The 19,744-nt window shown below is 43.5% G+C and overlaps 1 protein-coding gene across 3 annotated transcripts in view; it reads right to left on the bottom strand.

Annotated features, from left to right (window-relative positions):
* las1l (LAS1 like ribosome biogenesis factor) overlaps window positions 1-18,947 on the bottom strand; it is a 100,222-nt gene extending 81,275 nt beyond the window's left edge. Inside the window, exons 1-5 of one of the 3 annotated variants that reach the window (XM_041196368.1) lie at window positions 18,777-18,940; window positions 16,697-16,745; window positions 9,149-9,274; window positions 7,239-7,308; window positions 5,119-5,200 (exon numbers count right to left, since the gene is read on the bottom strand). In XM_041196368.1, coding sequence (XP_041052302.1) covers window positions 5,119-5,200 — 82 coding nt within the window. In that variant the 5' untranslated portion in view covers window positions 7,239-7,308; window positions 9,149-9,274; window positions 16,697-16,745; window positions 18,777-18,940. Of the gene's footprint in view, window positions 1-5,118; window positions 5,201-7,238; window positions 7,309-9,148; window positions 9,275-16,696; window positions 16,746-18,776 lie in introns of all 3 variants that reach the window. The other 2 variants (XM_041196365.1, XM_041196366.1) reach the window with 2 other exon arrangements.
* Window positions 18,948-19,744: the final 797 nt, after the last annotated feature.

Genomic DNA, 19,744 nt, shown 5'->3' with positions numbered 1-19,744 from the left:
GATGAGGAACTTCAGTTACTTAGACAGATTGCAGAAGTTGGGACTACACTCCTTGGAGAAGGTTGAGAGGAGATTTGATAGAGGTATTCAAAATCATGAAGGATCTGGACAGACTAGGTAGGGAGAAACCTTTCCCCATTGGTATAAGGTTCAGGAACCAGAGGACACAGATTTAAGGTAACTGGCAGAAAAAACAATGACCTGTTGAGGAAAATCTTTTTCAACAACGAGATGTTAGGATCTAGAATGCACTGCCTCAGAGTGTGGTGGATACAGGTTCAACCGAGGTATTCAAGAGAATTTGATTATCTGTAAAGGAAAAATATGTAGGGCTACAAGGAAAAGGCAGGAGAGTGGCAATAGGTGAATTACTCCTTCAGAAGGCCAAAAAGACTGGAGGCCAAATGGCCACCTCTTGTTCTGTACCCATTCTATGATTCCTATACAGGTCTCAAAATTAGTAACTGGTAACTCAAAACACCATACGGCACACAAAAGCCAAATGGCCACAATTTTAAAGAGAGCATTAACAGCAGAGCAGTGCCCTCTACTGGAATCCGCTTGCTATTGTTTTCAATTGTCAAATATTTTGAAGATTTTTTTTCAATGAAGGGTCGACACCTGCAAAATTAATTGCCCAGGACTTCCAATTTTTGAACAGTCGTATCCCAGAGGTACCTCTACAAGAGCCCTTGGAAGTCCTGACACATAAAATAAGTGGGAATCGCCTGGGAAGTTTGGTCTTCTGATGGGCAATTCACCTGCTCCCAAAAGACTCTCCCCCCTCCCACCCCACCGACCACTGCAACCTGATCCGACCTCATCACCCTACCCACCCCAGCACCCTCCCACCCTTTTCACTTACTTCACTCTCACTCATTCACCAACACACTGAAAAGCTATTTAAATGTCCAAAAGATTTTCACTGTGTTAGTGAATGAAGACTTACCAACATGTGGCAGCTAATGTAAAACAGGGGCATGATTTGGCTTCCCCCAGTGACCCTGCCCTATGAGGAAGGACTCCCAGAACAGGTACTCTACACATTTCTGAAAAGTTACAGTGCGATGTGGAAATCTGGACCAGAAATGTAGAGCTCTGGTGCAAGGTGAAAATAAATAAGAGCTGAGTGACAATCCAACTCCAAATCAATTGGAAGCTTCAGCCCATTGTCTTTCTTTCAAAAGATAATGTTAAAAAAAAAATTATGTTCTTCTTTAGATATTCTCTCAGATTCAGTATCACCAGTCACTCACATAAGTAAATCTTCCAGTCAGAGATCATAGCACAACATTTTTGACAAGTAGCAGCTACTATAACATTGCATATGCTGTAATGTGTGTTCTCCTGTCTTTGAGGAAGGCAGACCAAAAAGCACTCCAGCGAGTTTTATTTTAAATAAGGTACACGAATGAACAGAGAACAAAGATATAGTCTCATTGACAGTAGAAGTGCAGACTCACTTTGAAGTTAGCTCTTCCATTTATCTCCTCCACTTTTCTCCTACAAGCTGCTTGAATTGAGACCATCCTGAAGGTGGTGCTTCTTCTTCTCCGACTATCAGGATTGAATAAAAACCTTCCTTGTTGATGCTCAAAATGCATGGCACTGACCCAGCACTAGGTTGACTCATTATGCTGCATTTCCCAACCCCATGGCAGGCTTGGAGGGGGAGCCATGTCAGGACAGCTCCCTCATACATTCTCACTATTGGGGACCTTTTCCAGGGGTGGGCTAGGAATTCTATTGGCTGCCTGTTCCACAGAGACGGGCAGCCAGTTACGCTTGTTAAGGTCTTAGTTAGGGGCTATTTTTCAGACTCGTCAGCATCTTCTTGCCAGTGGGACAGCTACCCGTCGCATGTAGAAGCTGCAAGCTCAATGGAGATAGCCTCACTGCAACAAGCTGGGAGGTAATTGGAGCCCACTGACAGGACCACAGGCATTAAAGGATGCAATGCCAGCCAAAACTGATCCAGCAGAGGGGTTTCCCCTCCATCCCAATGCACCTGCCACCCTGAAGTTTGTTTATTTCAATACTGCTGTGCAATGCAGTGAGGGTACCTCCATGTTGAAACTTGCAGTTTCTGACTTGCCTCAGCAGCGCCCGACATTCCTAGTGGTGATGCTCAGGCTCCTGAGCTACCAGCCCTCTGACTGGGTGTCAGCATTGCCCTCTTCAATAGGACAGGTTGCGTAATGGCAGCCAATAAGAAAGCCGTCTCCTGGAAGACATGCCCCCCCACCCCACCCCAGCACTGGAACGATTCTATCACCATGGCATGAAATGTTCAAGGTGCCACACAATGATTTGCTAATTAATATTCAAAAATCACTAACGTTGGAATGAGGATAAGACAACAGGCCTCATTTTAGGAAAGGATATTGTGTGGCCTCATGAGCTAACCCTTCCATACTGAATCTAATGCTCTAACAGTACCAAATTTAATAATCTAGCACATATGATAAAAGGTAAAGACCGAAGCTTTACAGAGGTCAACAGAGTACTACACAATTCTGACACCTTCTGTTTTTAATTTCAGATTGTCAACATTTGCATTTCTTCTTTCTTTCCAAAATTTTAAACGTATTTGGTTTGTTGCAGACTGCTGCCCACAGCTAAACTCTCTTGCATCACAAACATAACAATTTCCTTCTCCTTATAAATTTGATCCCTTCCCTATTTTAATAACAAAAGAACATTTAATAGACCTCAAATGCTATATCTGGAAAAGAAGCTGATTTTGTTATTGAGAAACTATGGTAATATTAATCTGTATAGTGTAGGATCCCAAAGTTCAAAACAGTAACTGAGAAATTGAGATAGCTCAGCAAAGAGTGATTCGGTCACCCCAAACCTTGCTATGCATCCTGATTGCTGAAACACAAGGAAAAACAAACAAACAGTCATTTGATATTGTCAAATGGCCATTTGTCATGTGTAGGCTCATACAATGAGTTTTCCTGGAACGCCAAGTCCAATCCTGTTTCCCACCTCCAATATATATATACTTTGCAAATGGGAAGCAATCATGAGAAGAAATCCTCTCCTGATACAGGATCAATGAAGCTAACTGTTCGTCCTTTAGTAGCTACCTTGACAGAGATCAGTACAGAGAGGAATCAAACCCGAGGAGGTTTCTGATATGTATATCAATATCTTTCCTAAGCCATAAAAGGAGCTCATGTGAAAATTCTGTACTTATTTTCTGCTTTAGTGACATAGGCAAATAAAGAAACTATGAGGTAGTAACAAGAGGTTTAAAAATTAAGAGCCAATAGTATAGAATTAGCTACCAAAAATATAGTTCGAATACTTGAATTTTTGCACCTGCCTTTTTTTTTCCCTGGTACCCCAAAATAAAATAAATTCTTCATAAAACAAAGTCATATCACCATTAAACTGCTCCATATTTCCCCGGTTTCAGGTTCCCAGGAATTGAATTCATGAGATGCCTTGTTGTGTCAGCTGTCAGGAGGCCTGAATGAATTGGTTCAACTGAGTAGCAGACTACAACTCCTAGAGTGTGCCAAAGTCACTGTGTAAGCACTCTGGCAACATCCAAAATGCAGTTTTCCTTTTAAGTTTGCAACAACAGATTTTGGTGAACAATGACACAATTCTTACACTTGAAATCATGACTGGCATCCCACACATTTTATTACTTACAACATGCAAACCTTAATGCCAATGAAAAATGGACAGCACTAAACCCCAGGCAAGTCTTTGGTGGTACTTATGACTCTTTCCCCTACATAAATACAAAAAAGAGAGAGTAAACAATAAACTTCTGAACATTGTTTGGGGTAACTGGCAGGAAAATTAAAACCATACACAAGACTGAACACCAAAGACAGGCTCACTGAAATGCTTTCGGAATCCAACAAGTCTGCCAAAAAGGTATTGAGATAGTCTTTCAATCAGCAAAGAAGCCACACATTCAGTACTTGAAGATTTCCAACAACACTTTATATAAAGTGCCAAGTGAACAACAGGTTTTAATGCCAGTACAATACCTTATGCGGAACTGAACTTATAAGACCTAAAAAGTCCCAGGGTTGATTTTTGGTTAGAGCTCATTGAGTGGCTCTCAGGTAGCAAAATAGTATGGACACCACAACGCTTTCAAAGGCCAAAAATAGGGATGGAAGAAGAAAAAAACAATACATTGTGGTTGGTGCCTGGATTGTAGATTCAGGAACAAATTAAAACAACATTCCCCACATCTACTTAAATACAAGAGAAACTGTTTCAAATTTAACACTGCAGCTATAGTTAAAAAAACATATCAAAGCACGTCAAATATTTGTCAGAGCCAGTTACGTTTTGAAAACTGAACTTTAGTCTTAAAGCCATGGCAGCAGCTTTCTTTGGCTTGATTTCCATGTTGTGCTGTGCTTAGTCTGTTGATCATAAGAGGTGCAACAGTAGGGTACAAAAATTGACCTCACTTTCCTGAGTCATGAAGGGCAGCAAAATCAATTAGGATTCTCACTCTTGATTACTACTAGAGGTTTACAAATGCAAACAAGGTTTGCACAGAATAAAATAGGATAAACTGCTTCCAGTGACCTATGGGCCAGTAGCCAGATGTTACATATTTAAAGTCATTGGCAAAAGAACCAGAGGTGACATGAGGAAGAAGATCTTTTATGCACAGAGTCTTGATGATCTGGAACGCAGTGCCAGAAAGGGTAGTGGAGGCAGATTCAATGGTAACTTCCAAAAGGGAACTGGATAAATACTTGAATGGGAAAGATTTGCAGGGCTATGGAGAAAGAGAAGTGTGGGACCAGTTGGACAGCTCTTTTAAAGAGCCGGCACAGGCATGATAGATCAAATAGCCATCTTTTATGCTGTGTCTTTCTGTGATTCTAGGTTTGCATGACTCATGCTGACAGCTCCCATTAATATTAAAGACCAGAACTCCAGGCACTGATAGCGGCCAGAATATAACTTCATTGCTTCGGAGAGGTTACATGAGGCAGCAGAAAATACAGATCTACATCCTACTCTCCTCCAATGGGAACCAGTGACAGTGAACAGCGAGGGAAAAAATGGACATTACAGACAAAAAGACAAAAGACAAGTTCCTATTTTAGCAATGCAAAGGATTACCTTTCCTGCACCATGTTAGTGTGGGGAGTTTCCTATGAGTCAGTTCATGGCGTAGATTTACTATCCACTCTGGTATATTCATCTAAAAGAAAAAATGGAAATTCCTGTGAGCATCTCTTTCACATTAGCCTCCTGATTAGCACTAAATTGGAAACAAATGCCATATGGCACTTTAACAAACGTGCTCTTGGTCCACATTAGATACAGACTATCTGAAATTATTTTATTAATCAAACAGAAGATAATTTCATCCCATCAATCAGGGCTGGATTCTAACCCAAGTCTCAGAAAGGAAACACCATCGGCTAATGCATTACACTATCAAGTTCCTCAAAGCTACTTCTCCCACTAGCAGCAAACATAGAAACATGGTGCAGCGGCAGGCTTGACCCTTCACTCCCCAAGTCCTTGATTTTAAATGGAAATCTAACATCTTCTAAAGAGGGGAAAAACAAAATGGGAGTCTCCTGATGTTCATTACTAGATTGGTGAATAGCAGAGGAAGCCTTTAGGAGGAGACCTTTGAGATCTTTTTTCAAAAGATTGCCAAGAGTTTATATTTTTTTTAAACTTTAAAGTAACTTACCAAGTCCAAAACCAAACATGAAAAGTCACTCTGCTGATGGCCCTATAAGTAGTATTCAGTCATAAAGACCAGGAAGTCCCAAGTTCAACCCATGTTAATGGCAAATGAATGAATTCTAGCCACAGCAATAGCTGTGGCACTACAATTATCCTCCCATATCCTTGCACCAGGCAAGCTTAAAAAGGGTGTGCAGAAAATGGACAAGAAACTGAAGAGATGGAGATTCAGAGTTATAGCAGAGAGGTTTAACTTGTTGGGCAAAAGGAAGATAATGGGCAGCAGAGACAGCTAAGCAGACGGTCTCTACCTTGGAGATGTGGAAATCCATGAGCTCGGATGGGAGGATGAGGAATGGGGGTTTAAGGAGGCAGTTGGTAATAAGGAGCAAATTAGCTTTGGGAAGAAACCAATGAATGGAACTCAAAATGAACTCTTTTCTTCAAGCATTCACAAGATAGAAAGCACCATAGCAGAGCAACTGTCAACCACACACACATACATTTCATACATTAAGCCAAAATAATTTATGCGCCGCCTAGTCATGGTAAATATCTGGAATAACGTGCAAAATACCTGTGGAATGCTGAGTGGACTAATATTGTAGCCATTACTTTTATCCTTCTGTCAACAGTTTATTAAGATTTACAGATTATAAATCTTCTCATTTTAAACATTGTGAACTATTTGACAATTTTGAACAGTTTCATTCATAGAATTTGGCAAAGGTGTTCATTAAACTAAGCAGCCAAATACCAAGAGACTTCCACAGTTCACAGAACAGACTGTGAACACATACAGAATGGATCAATGCACACTTTATAAATAAAATTACATATCCCAACTGCACACAGGAAGAAGCAAAGAGGTGGACAGAATAGGGGGAAAGAAATGTAGGCAACAAAACAGCAGGCCAATGCTGACAAAGTAAGATGGCCAGGTAGCAAGTCACTCGGGCAGAGAAGAGGCACACAAGAGCAAATAAGCAAAACATATGTGGGCCAGGGGCTAAATTGCAGGTAGGTGAAGAAATGGAAAAAAACAGCAGCATAGCAATATGGTTTTTTTGTTATAGAATTGATTCTCCAGGATTCAACCAATCCATACTGATTACATCAACAGTACCACACATTCATCCCAGAACAATCAGCATTTCATTGGAAGCACTCTATAATCATCCACTTTTCAAATCATATAACTTTTACTATAGATTGTGTTTCTCGCACAAAACTTTCTCCCCTCCTACCATAACTTAACCGCTTGAGTGCAGACATAAGCATTCGTAGACCATTCAATTATGGAAGACATCAGAACTGAGCACAAATCTGTTCTCACCACAGGCACACACATACAAGCAGGAACCACAAAAAAGATCAGTTGTGGAAACAGTGGCTGATTTTTGTTTCTATCCTTCCTAATCCAGCAATATTGTACCCTAGTTAAATAAATCAAGCCTAGAAGAAACAGCCAAAGCTGTATTACACTTATATTAAATGGTTATGGTGCAATGTTTATAAAATTCAAATGTTTTACTCACCTCATTTGCCAAACGTCTCAGTGGCACAGCGACATTTTTCTGCTTCCTCTCAGTAATCAGATTAACAAACCTAAAAAAAGTTAATAATCCAACATTGTTAACCATTCTAGTCACTAACATTATCTGCATAATTTTATAAATGTTGGATAAACGGTACTGCAAGTATATTAATGCAAACTATCCAACTGTTGTAGAACCCGCTTTTAGTGATTAATGTTTGTAGTTATCATGTGGGTGTCAATAACCAATTTGATTTGCAGGCTTTACTTTGCTTCAATAGTAATTTTCCCCACTCCCTGTTCATCTGTTCAGTTTTCACTGCACGACTATACAAGTAAGGAAAAATATAAGACACCATGACAGGACTTTTCAGATGACGGGGTTTCCTGCTTTGCTATCCAAAGAGTCAAAAAGGAGTGCATCTCCATGAATTGGGCTGCCCAGTAGCCAATTAACACGCCACAGAATGTTAATTCCCAGCTGGGATGGAAGCCCACCTTAGACAGCAGATGACCAATCCAACTGGCCGGCAGCTCTGCAGTCCCAATAGCGCCATGTTCAAGTGGTAGCCACTGCTGGGACTACAGCCAGTTCTGAAGAGGAGGTTACAGATGCCAGACTTCAGCTAAGTCTGGATATCAGCAGGGCCTGCCTGGCAGACCCAGCAAAAGGGGTGGAGGAGAGTGGGGAGCAGGAAAAGCATCATCTTTAACCCTATGTGGCGGTGCCCACAATGGGCACATGGGCCTCCCTTTGCCCAATACAAGCTGCATAGTAAAAGCTACAGGGCTACACAACTGACGTGGGCCTCCCCCTGCCACAGATAATATTGCGGTGGAGGCAGAATGAGGTACTTAATGGTTATTAATTGGCCACTTGAGGACCTCAACAGGCCCAAGGGTGAGCAAGCTGCCCGATGCCTTCACCACCCCGTAAAATGGGAGATTGGTCAGGGTAGGTGGCAGGCACACAGGCAGGCCATACGCTGCATTTTACGAAGCCCCTCCCCTCCATACCACCTTCACACCAGCAGGCAGAGGACTGTAAAATTTTCCCCACGAGTTTACCTTCTCACTAAAACATTCTGTTAATGATACAAGTACTCTAGAGAACTGCAAAGGAATCTGGATTTTCATTGCTTTGTAAATTAAATAATTGATTTTGATTTATCTGCCATTATGCCTGGTTCTCTTTACTTCCTAAACTTGATTCATAGTGTGTAGCTTCAAATAAATTAATATGGCTGTATTTATCAGCCAACTGGAGAAAAGCAAAATATTAATTTCCTATATATCCATCAACGATGATCGCAATTTTTGTTAATTCAGGCCATTGTACCTTTTGGATCACTTTGTGCCAAAGGTCAAATCTATTCATCTGAAGCATGGTGTGGTTTATGGAATCAGTCATTTCTAAAATGCACAAGAAATGTTATTGAGAATGCTCAAATTGAAAGAGAGAGTCTGTTCCTTGAAAAGTACAAAAACCGTTGTTTGGAACTGGCAGGTAAAGGAACTCAAACTGAGTTAGCTGTTCCCGGTCAAGAAAAAGGCTTGTGGGATAGAATCAGTCTGAGTGCTCGTGGGTTACTGAAGTAGAAAGGGGAGGAGTCAACCAAGGTTGACTCTCCTAATCAATGACCAGTGGCTCCTGATGGGAACTGCACATGTCAGTTGAGTTTACAGGCTCAGCTTTGATGCCTGCCATGGTAAAATATTTTGCCAGCATTCTCTGTCTAGACCCAGACAAATTACCAAGTGTTACAGCGACCAAGGAACTGTACCCCAGCAAGGAAACACCATTTGCAGGAAAGGAAGGAAAAATACTGGCAGGAAAAAGGGCACAAAAACAAAAAGCTAATTTATAAAGGGAGCCTCAATATGCTAAATAGGTTCGCACAGAAACATTACCTGACAAGGGCAAGCCCATATGAGAGGACAAGTTCACCAGATGCTGTTTCCCCAGCTTCATCCTGAAGCTTACACTGCGTCAGGGCTTCAGTGCATTCCACAGCAAGTGGAGTACTACTGCCATATCTACAAAACAGAAATAAAAAATACAAACACCATCAAGTATCAGTGTAAAACACCACTAATGAACAACACAAGGCAATGAGCAAAAAGTGAAACAGTGGGATTAGTTCTGGATTACTCTACCAGAGATCCGATAGACACAATGGGTTGAACGGCCTCCCTCTGCATTGGAAACAACAGCAACAGCATTGGCAGACCATTGCTGAGGCCTCTTACACCACCTACACAGCCAAAGAATGCAGGTCCCTTGTGCTGTCCTGACATTTAGTTTTCTTGATCATTTTCAAATTCTGCACCAGCTATATGCCATCTGTCAAAGTAGAAAAGCTGATGTGCATGTCAAAGTTTTTTCAAACTGAAGGGAGGTATACAATGGTGATTGCCAGAAGTCTCCATTAGGGTCAATGATCTTTCTGAAGCGCAGAGTCAAAAATGGACCATGGAAAGGGTGGAAATCAGGAGTAAAGTTGTTGAAATTTTCCAGCTTAGAGCGAGAGCAGGAAATGGCATTGATACAGTTATTACCATGCCTGAAAAAGAAGAGGGAGGGAGTCAGAGTGGAACTGGAACAAAAAGTGCCACATGCCCAGAAAAAAGTTCAGGCCCCGCTTTTCACTAATGCAGCTTTAAGCAATTAGATGCCCACAGTGAAGAGGAGGTAGATAGGGCCTGGAAACATAAACTGTTGAAATGAAGGACATGAGAAGAAGTTTAAGAGATCTGACAGAGGTTTTCAAAACCATTAATAGTTTTGATAAATACAATCTACTAATCAGAGGACACAGATTTAAGGTAACTGACAAAAGAGCCAGAGAAGAAATATTTTTTAAAAATATAGCGAGTTGATGTGATCTGAAATTCATCGTCTGAAAAGATGGAAGTAGATTCAATAGTAATATTCAAAAGAGAAATGGATAAATATTTGAATTTTAAAAAACAGGGTTATAGGGAAAGAGCAAGAAAGGAGGACTAATTAAATAGCCCTGCCAAAGCATTGAGATAGGCACAATGTGAAAAAGCCTCCTCCTGTGTTGTGCCACATGAAGTGGAATGCAAAGGTAAACCACGGCTTTAATTTTCCTATTACAAGATTTCGTCTTAAGCTGCTCTCCCCTGTCTCTTCCACTCGCATCCTCAACAAGTGTGAGGAACTCATGGATTTTTTTTTTTGTCAGTAAGATTCAGACCTCCTTTAAGACACTCTTTAAAAGCCTACTTCTTTAACCAAGCTTTTGGCCATCTGCTCTAATAACTCTGTAGGTGGAATATTGTCAAATTTTATTTGATAACACTCCTGCCTTGGGATGTTTTATTACGTTGAAGTTGCTATATAAATAGAAGGTTTTGTTGGAAGTGAACAACGATGTCAAATTAACAGGAGTAGACTATAAAAGGTGTGATGGCAGCTACAATCATGAATTGCAGAAAATGGTCAGCACCTTTAAAACAGCATTTTAGGACTCAATTAATTGCCAGCCTGCATGATGCAAGGTTTTTGGAGTGAGGCTTAAACCTTGAGAAACAGCAAAAGCAGCAGGGTTTCAAAAAGAGGAGCAGAGAGCGAAAGCTCATCATCTCGTGAAACAGCTAGAGCACTGGGGCTTGGCTGCAGCCAGGTTCCAGTCAGAACCCACGTCCTAAAAGAAAAACCAATGTGTGACTGCAAAGGGAAACAGGTAGGTGATTGGCCGGTGAGCATACATTGGCTTTGCTCATTTATCTTTCAAAACTGGTCATTTATTAGTAATATAAAGGTTTTATTAGTAGTAGCAAAGCTTATTGGGAGTAGTTGGGTTTATTCATAACAAAATAAGAAAAATGATAAAGTAATTAACAGATAATAAAGGTAGCAGGACAAGTGATATGTTGGGACTGCAAAATGGGGGGTTTTCTGGACACCAGTGAGGTCCAGGACAAACACATCTGCAGTAAGTTTCTGCAGCTCAAGGAGCTTCAACTCAGTCATTGAGCTGAGGACACTGCGGTGCATCAGGAAGGGGAGAAAGTTATCTGGACATCATTCCAGGTAGTGGTCAGACCACTTAGGATAGGGTCTTCTGATGTGATCAGCTATCAGGGACAAGAGGGTATGACTGCAAGTGAGGAGACCCAGAAGGTAGAAGTGAAGGAGCCTCAGCGCTTGCAACTGCCCAACAGGTTTGAGGTTCTTGCAGCTTATATGGATGACAGCAAGGACTGCAAGGAAGATGAGCAAACTGACCATGGCAGAGGAAGCCATTCAAGGGGGGAAATTAATAGGAATGTCGGTGGTGGTAGGGGATAGTGTATTCAGATGGATAGACACAGTTCTCTGCAGCCGAGAACACGAGTCCAGGTGGCTGTGTTGCCTGCCCAGTGCCAGGCTTCGGGACATCTGCTTGGGGTTGGAGGAGAACTTGCAGTGGGAGGGGGAGGATCAAGTAGTCATGGTCTACATGGGTGTCAACGACATAAGTAGGACTAGGAAACAGGTTCTGCTTAGGGATTATGGTCAGCTAGGGGCTAAATTAAAAGCAGAATCTCAAAGGTAATAATTGCTGGGTTAATAACTGAGCAATGAACAAATTGGCATCTGGTAAATATGATTAGAGAGATGAATATGTGGCTCAAAGACTGTCATGGGAGAAATAAGATACAGTTCATGTGGCATTGGCACCAGAAGTGGGAAAAGTGAGAGCCGTGCCATTGGGACGGTCTTCACCTGAACCATGCTGGTTCCAGTATTCTGGCCAGTCATGTAACTAGGGTAGTAGAGAGGGCTTTAAACAAAATAGTTTGTGGGGGTGGGAGATCTTGTGAGAAGAGATATAGTAAATCAAAGGGAAATCACAAGGTAAAAAAGCAGGGTAGCGATTTGGGTAATGATAGCCAGAAAGTGACAGCAAGTGGCAGAGAGTACAAACATAAGAGTGCACCAGCAGATAAGGCCAGAGATTTCAAAAATGGTAAAAAGGCAAATGCTCTGTATCTGAATGTGCACAGCATTTGTAACAAAATGGATCAACTGTTAGCATGGATAGAAATACATAGGCATAACCTGATAGCCATTACAGGGGCATGGTTTTTAATTCATTCATTATTGGGATGTGGGCTTTACTAGCGAGGCCAGCATTTATTGCCCAACCCTATCTGCCCTTGGGAAGGTGGTGGTGAGCTGACTTCTTGAACCGCTGCAGTCCCGGTGTAGGTACACCCACAAGGCTGTTAAGGAGGGAGCTCCAGGATTTTGACAAAGTGACAGTAAAGGAACAGCAATTTATTTCCAACTCAGGATAGTGAGTGGCTTAGAGGGAAGCTTCCAGGTGGTGGTGTACCGAGGCATCTGCTGCCTTTGTCATTCTAGATGGTGGTGGTTGTGGGTTTGGAAGGTGCTGCCGAAGGATCCATGGTGAGTTTCTGCAGTCCATCTTGTAGATGGTATACACTGCTGCCACTGTGAATCGGTGGTGGAGGGAGTGAATGTTTGTGGATGGGGTGCCAATCAAAAGGATTGCTTTGTCCTGGATGGCATCAAGCTTCCTGAGTATTGTTGGAACTGCACTCATCCAGGCAAGTGGAAAGTATTCCATCACACTCCTGACTTGTGCCTTGTAGATGGTGGACAGGCTTTGGAGAGTTGGGGGGTAAGTTACTCATCGCAGGATTCCTAGCCTCTGACCTGCTCTTTTAGCCCCAGTACTTGAATGGCTAGTCCAATTCAGATTCCAGTTAATGGTAACCCCCAGGATGTTGATAATGGGGGATTCAGCGCTTGTAATGCCATTGAAAATCATGGGGTGATGGTTAGATTCTCTCTTGTTGGAGATGGTCATTGCCTGGCACTTGTGTCTTCCAAATGTTATTTGCCACTCGTCAGTCCAAGCCTGGATATTGTCTAGGTCTTGCTGCATTTGGACATGGACTGCTTCAGTATGAGTCGTTGCGAATTGTGCAATCATCAACAAACATCCTCATTTCCCACCTTATGATGGAGGAAAGGTCATTGATGAAGTAGCTGAAGATGGTTGGGCCTAGGACTCTACCCTGAGGAACTCCTGCAGCAATGTCCTGGGACTGAGATGATCGACCACGAACAACTGCAACATCTTTCTTTGTGCTAGGTACGACTCCAAACAACAGAGACTTATGCCAATTCCCATCAACTCCAGTTTTGCTGGGGCTCCTTGATGCCACACTCTGTCAAATGCTGCCTTGATGTCAAGGACAGTTGCTCACCTCACCCTCTGGAGTTCAGCTCTTTTGCCCATGTTTGAACCAAGGCTGTAATGAGGTCAGGAGCTGAGCGACCCTGGCAAAACTCAAACTGAGCGTCAGTGAGCAGGTTATTGCTAAGCAAGTGCTGCTTGATAGCACTGTTGATGACCCCTTCCATTACTTTTCTGATCATCGAGATTAGACTGATGGGGCGGTAATTGGCCAGTTTGGATTTGTCCTGTGCGTACAGCACATACCTGGGCAATTTCCCACATTGCTGAGTAGATGCCAATGTTGTATCTGTACTGGGACAGCTTGGCTAGGGGCATGGCAAGTTCTGGAGCACAATTCTTCAGCACTATTGCTGGAATATTGTCAGGGCCCATAGCCTTTGCACTATCCAGTGCCTTCAGCTGTTTCTTGATATCACGTGGAGTCAATCGAATTGGCTGAAGACTGGCATCTGTAATGCTGGGGACCTCCAGTGGAAGCAAAGATGGATCATCCACTCGGCACTGCTAGCTGAAAATTTTTGCAGATGCTTCAGCCTTATCTTTTGCGCTGATGAGCTGTGGCCCTCCATCGAGGATGTCCAGCACGTTGTTTAATTGTCCACCTCCATTCACGAGTGGATGTGGTAGGATTGCAGAGCTTAGATCTGATCCGTTGGCTGTGGAATCACTTAGCTCTGTCTATCACTTGCTACTTCTGCTGTTTGGCACACAAGTAGTCCTGCGTTATACCTTCTTCACTGGGTTTGACATCTAATTTTTAGGTATGCCTGGTGCTGCCGCCTGGCACGCCCACTTGCACTCTTCATTGAACCAAGGTTGGTCCCCTGGCTGGGCATAAGATTGTGGTTGAGTACAATTCTGCTACTGATGGCCCACATTTCCTCACGGATGCCCAGTCTTGAGTTGCTAGATTTGTTTGAAACCTAGCACAATGGTTGCACCACACAACACGATGTATCTTCAATGTGAAGACAGGGCTATGCCTCCACAAGGACTGTGCAGTGGTCGCTCCTACCAATACGGTCACAGACAGATTCATCTACTGCAGACAGGTTGGTAAGGACGAGGTCCAGTATGTTTTTCCCAATTGTTGGCTCCCTGGCCATCTGCTGCAGACCCAGTATAGCAGCTATGTCCTTTCGGGCTCGAACAGCGGTATTGCTACCAAGTCACTCTTGGTAATGGACATTGCATACCCCCACGCAGAGTATAGTCTGCAGCCTTGCCACCCCCAGTGGTCAATGTGCAGGAGTACACTGAGGAAGGGCAGGAGGTTTCCATGCTCTCGTTTGACCTTAGTGCCATGAGATTTCATGGGGTCCAGAGTTGATTTATTTAAGGGGATTGCTGTGGGCCTGGAGTCACATGTAGGCCAGACCAGGTAAGGATGGCAGATTTCCTTCCCTAAGGGACATTAGTGAATCAGATTTTTTTTTACAACAATCACCATCTGCAGTGTTGGGATTCGAACAGAGGTCCCCAGAGCATTACCCAGGATTACCAGTCCAGTGACAATACCACTACACCACCGACTATCCCCTTACACGGTGACCAAAGGTGGGACCTGAATATTGAAGCTTTTTTAAATTCATTTACAGGATGTCGGCTTTGCTGGCTAGGCCAGCACTTATTGCCCATCCCTAATTGCTCGAGGGGGTGGTGAGCTGCCTTCTTGAACCACTGCAGCCCCTATGGTTTAGGTACATCCACAGTGCTGTTAGGGAGGGAGTTCCAGGATTTTGACCCAGTGACAGTGAAGGAACGGCAATATATTTCCAAGGCAGGATGGTGAGTGACTTGGAGGGGAACTTCCAGGTGGTGCTCCCATGCATCTACTGCCTTTGTCTTTCTAAATGGTAGCGGTCGTGGGTTTGGAAGGTGCTGCCTAAGGAGTTTCTGCAGTGCATATTATAGATGGTACACATTGCTGCCACTATTCATCACTGTTGGTGGGAGTAATGTTTGTGGGTGTGGTGCCAATCAAGCAGGCTGCTTGTCCTGGATGGTGTTGAGCTTCTTGAATGTTGTGGGAGTTGCACTCACCTCGGCAGGTGGAGAGTACTCCATCACACTCCTGACTTGTGCCTTGTAGATGGGGACAGGCTTTGTGGAGTCAGGGGGTGAGTTACTCACCGCAGGATTCAAAGCCTGCTCTGACCTGCTCTTGTTGTCACAATATTTATATGGCTAATCCAATTCAGATTCTGGTCAATAATAACCCCCAAGATGTGGATCATGGGGGATTCAGCGATGGTAATGCCACTGAATGTCATGGGGTGATGGTTAGATTCTCTCTTATTGGAGATGGTCATTGCATGGCACTTGTGTGGCAAAGATGTTACTTGCCACTCGTCATCCCAAGCCTGGGCATTTCCCAGGTCTTGCTGCATTTAGACATGGACTGCTTCAGTATGAGGAGTTGCAAATGGTGCCAAACATTGTTTGCTGATGCTTGCACATCGCCACTGACATCAAAAAGGTAGGAAGCTAGGAAAAGGTGGTGAGGTAGCTCTGTTAATTTATCTCGTCATTGGTACAGCAGAGTGAGCTGAGCGTAGCTAAAAAAAAACAAAATATAGCAGAATCAGTTTGGGTAGAGATAGGAAAGGTAAGAGTTAAATATAGGCGGCCTATACATTCCTTCTGGCTCCCCCAGCTTGCATGCCTTCCCATATCACGGTGCCATTATCAGTTTGCTCATCCACCCTGCAGCACCTGCTCTCCAAACAAGCTGAGAATCTCAAACTTATTGGACAATTGCAGAGGCTCACATTCCTGCTCTCTGGGTCCCTTTACCTGCCTCACTCGCAATTACACCCTCCTGTCCGTAACCACTGAAAATCAGAAGACCCTATCTTAAGTGGTGTGACTGCCTCCAGGTTCAAAGCATCCAGGTAACTTTCTCTTCCCTGATGTGTCGCAGAGTCTGCAGCTCAGCTTTGAGCTCAAAGGCTCTGAGCCAAAATTCCTTAAGCCGCAAACGCTTACTGCAGACGTTTGCGCCCTGGATCACAACGTTATCCAGGAGCTCGCACAAGCTGCAGCCTTGACACATGATCTGTTTTGCCATCCTTAATGTGTTTTAATTAATAACTTAATTATATTAATCACTTATTAAATGTTGCTTTCGTATATATTTGATTAACTTTACCACCAAATTGTGCACTATTTTAAACCTTAGGAATGGAATAGAATAGAACAGAACTTAGCCACTTACCAGATACTTAAACTGCTAGCTTTCCCTGTAGTAGAGCAAGAATCAATTTCTACAGGGTGAGAAAGATGGAAAAATGAAATGAACAACTCCTTCTCCCCACCTCCCCCTTCACTAAGCTCCCCTCTCACCAAACTCCATGTCTTCACTCAGTTAGTCTGCTGCACTCCATCTGGACAACAGGAGGATGTTTCCGATTGTGAAGCAGACTAGAAAGAGGGGACAGAGTTTAAGAATAAGAGGTTTCCCTTTTAAGATGGGGATGAGGAGAAATTCTTTATACAAACGTACGAATCGGGAGCAGGAGTAGGCCCCTTGGCCGCACGAGCTTGCTCTGACATTCAATAAGATCATGGCTGATCTGAAGGTAACCTCAACCCCACATCCCTGCCTACCCCCAATAACCTTTCACACCCTTATCGCAGAGGTTTGTTAATATGTGGAATTCTCTTCCCCAGGGAGCAGTGGAGGCTGGGTCACTGAATTTAGTTAAGGCTAAGTTAACTAGATTTTGATTGACAAGGGAGTCAAGGGTTATGGGGGCTGGTGGGAAAGTGGAGTTGAGACAACAATCAGATCAGCCAATTAAATGGCAGAACATGATCGAAGGGCTGAACAGCCTACTCCTGTTCCTAGCCCATGACCTTCTGACTTGGAGGCAAAAGTCAGAAGGGAAATCCTGGTTCAATTAGTGCCACTGAGAATAAATGCTCAACATCCAATTCAACCATTAGATCAACAGACAATGTCTGCATCCAATATACCATTCAAAGCACACCACCTTCAACAATATAGTATTCCCTCAGTACTGATTTGCAGTGGAGTGTTCATTTAGGTTATGACCAGCTGAGGTTGGAGTGGTTTGCCTTCCAGATTGAAGGCAGCATAGGTTGAAAAGTTTCACAGCTGTTCTGTAAATTACCTCCACAACTGTAGCTAATTGGAGGCGGTGAGGTGCTGTATTGCAATGAGGAAAATGGAAAAGAGAGTTAATGCAATGATGCAACCTTCTTGACCCCAGTTTTCATGAAGTTTACTATGGTTATGGTTTACTGGGCAGTGATCACCACACTCCGATGTGCTTTGGAGACATCGATGACCTACAGCAGACAGCTCAAAGCACTTGAGCAGCAGCCCCAATGGTACCTTCACAAGATCCTCCAAATCCAGTGGCAAGAAAGATGGTCCAACAACAGCATTCTCTCCCAAGCCAACATACCCAGCATTAAGGTTCTAACTACTCAAAACCAGCTCTGCAGTGCAAGACATGTCCATATTCCTGACACCAGGCTCTCGAAGCAACTGCTCTACTCAGAACTTTGTCGTTGCAGGAGATTCCCAGGAGGACAGCAGAAACACTTTAGGGATGTCCTCAAAAGCATCTTTGAAGAGGTCAAACATACCCAGTGACTGAAGGAAGACCCTGGCTTGTGGTAGAGTCTCAGATCACACATTGGACTTATCAGCCATTTCATAATCCTTTGAATCAGAGTGGAAGCATGTCATCCTCAATGAGTACCTGAAATTCCTGTTGCTTCTACATCTTCAATTCTAGCTTTAGAGTACATAATCTTGCATAAAATATTTAGCAAAATAGAAAATAGAATTGGAACAGTAGTTCAAATTAAGCAGCTATTAAAAAAGGGAGAGGTTCAAACTCTCAACTAGCAAAAGATATATTTAGCATGGTCAAGAAGCTCCTCTAAACGCAAAGAATAAAGATGTAGAAGAGACTTCCAGGTGGGCGAGTGGATGTGGAACACAGCGTAAAATGCTGGAACTCCACAGCAGGTCGGTCAAGCTCATAAAACTGAAAAGACAGGTTAACATCGCAAATGTAAACATCAGCAATGAGTTTTCCCCACTCAGAAGCTGACAGTGCCTTTTCAGTATTTGTTTAAATTCACAATTCTGCATTTATTTTTATACAGCGATGGTAAAACAAGTGGAATGATTCAAAAAAGCTGCTGAATTACTGAGTCAAGCTGAATTGTTGAGTTTATTTTAACTGAATGAATGGTCGGCCTTTCTCACCTACAACTCGTAGGTCGCAGCCCCCTGACCCTTTAACCCTCCCGCCTACCTGCTCTTCCAGGCGGAGATCCTGTCCAGTGCATACCGCTGCAGCTTGCTGTCCCTGCAATACAGGTACTCAATCACCTGGTCCCACTCGGCCCGGTTGAGCCAGGCCACCACCTGCCCGCTCCTCCTTCCCCCAGCGACCATGGCAGCCGATGCCACTCCCACATCAGTCACGCATGCGCGCGTCCGCACGGCCCCAGAAACGCGCGTGACGTCCAAGATCGGCAGCGCTGCTAGCCTATCAGCACTCGGGTTGGCCACGTGTTACTCACGGGGTAACCAATTAGAATGAAGCAAACGCGGGGCTTCATGGGCGGCGGAAAGTGTGCAGCGTTGGGATGTTCCGATGCGGCCACTCTTCTCTATGAGCAAGGGTTCCGGAGGACTGATGATATTCGGTATTGAAGAAGAGTTGAAAACAAAATACTGTGAATGCTGGAAATCCGAAATAGAAAATGCTGGAAAACCCCAACAGGTCTGGCAGCATCTGTGGAGAAAGAAACAAAGTTAACGATTCTTCTTCATACGGCCTTCTTCGTCCTAGAAAGGTCATACGGACTCCAAACGTTAACTCTGTTTCTCTCTCCACAGATGCTGCCAGACCTGTTGAGTTTTTCCAGCATTTTCTGTTTTTGTATTGAGAGGGGAGGCGATGGCGAAGTGGGATTGTTGCTATAAGAGTAATCGAGAGACCCAGGGTAATGCTTTGGCGATGGCAGATGGTGGAATTTGAATTCAATAAAAATCTGGAATTGAAAGCCTGATGATGACCATGAAACCATTGCGGATTGTCATAAAAACCCATCTGGCTCACAAATGTCCATTAGGGAAGGAAATCTGCCGCCCTTACCTGGTCTGGCCTACACATGACTCCAGGACCGCAGCAATGTGGTTGACACTTAAATGCCATCTGAAATAACTCAGCAGGTCTGGCAGCATCGGCGGAGAAGAAAAGAGTTGACGTTTCGA

This window comes from Carcharodon carcharias, chromosome 9 (assembly GCF_017639515.1).
Source record: "Carcharodon carcharias isolate sCarCar2 chromosome 9, sCarCar2.pri, whole genome shotgun sequence".
Lineage (NCBI taxonomy): Eukaryota > Metazoa > Chordata > Chondrichthyes > Lamniformes > Lamnidae > Carcharodon > Carcharodon carcharias.
This window is presented reverse-complemented; position numbering and strand designations above follow the sequence as displayed.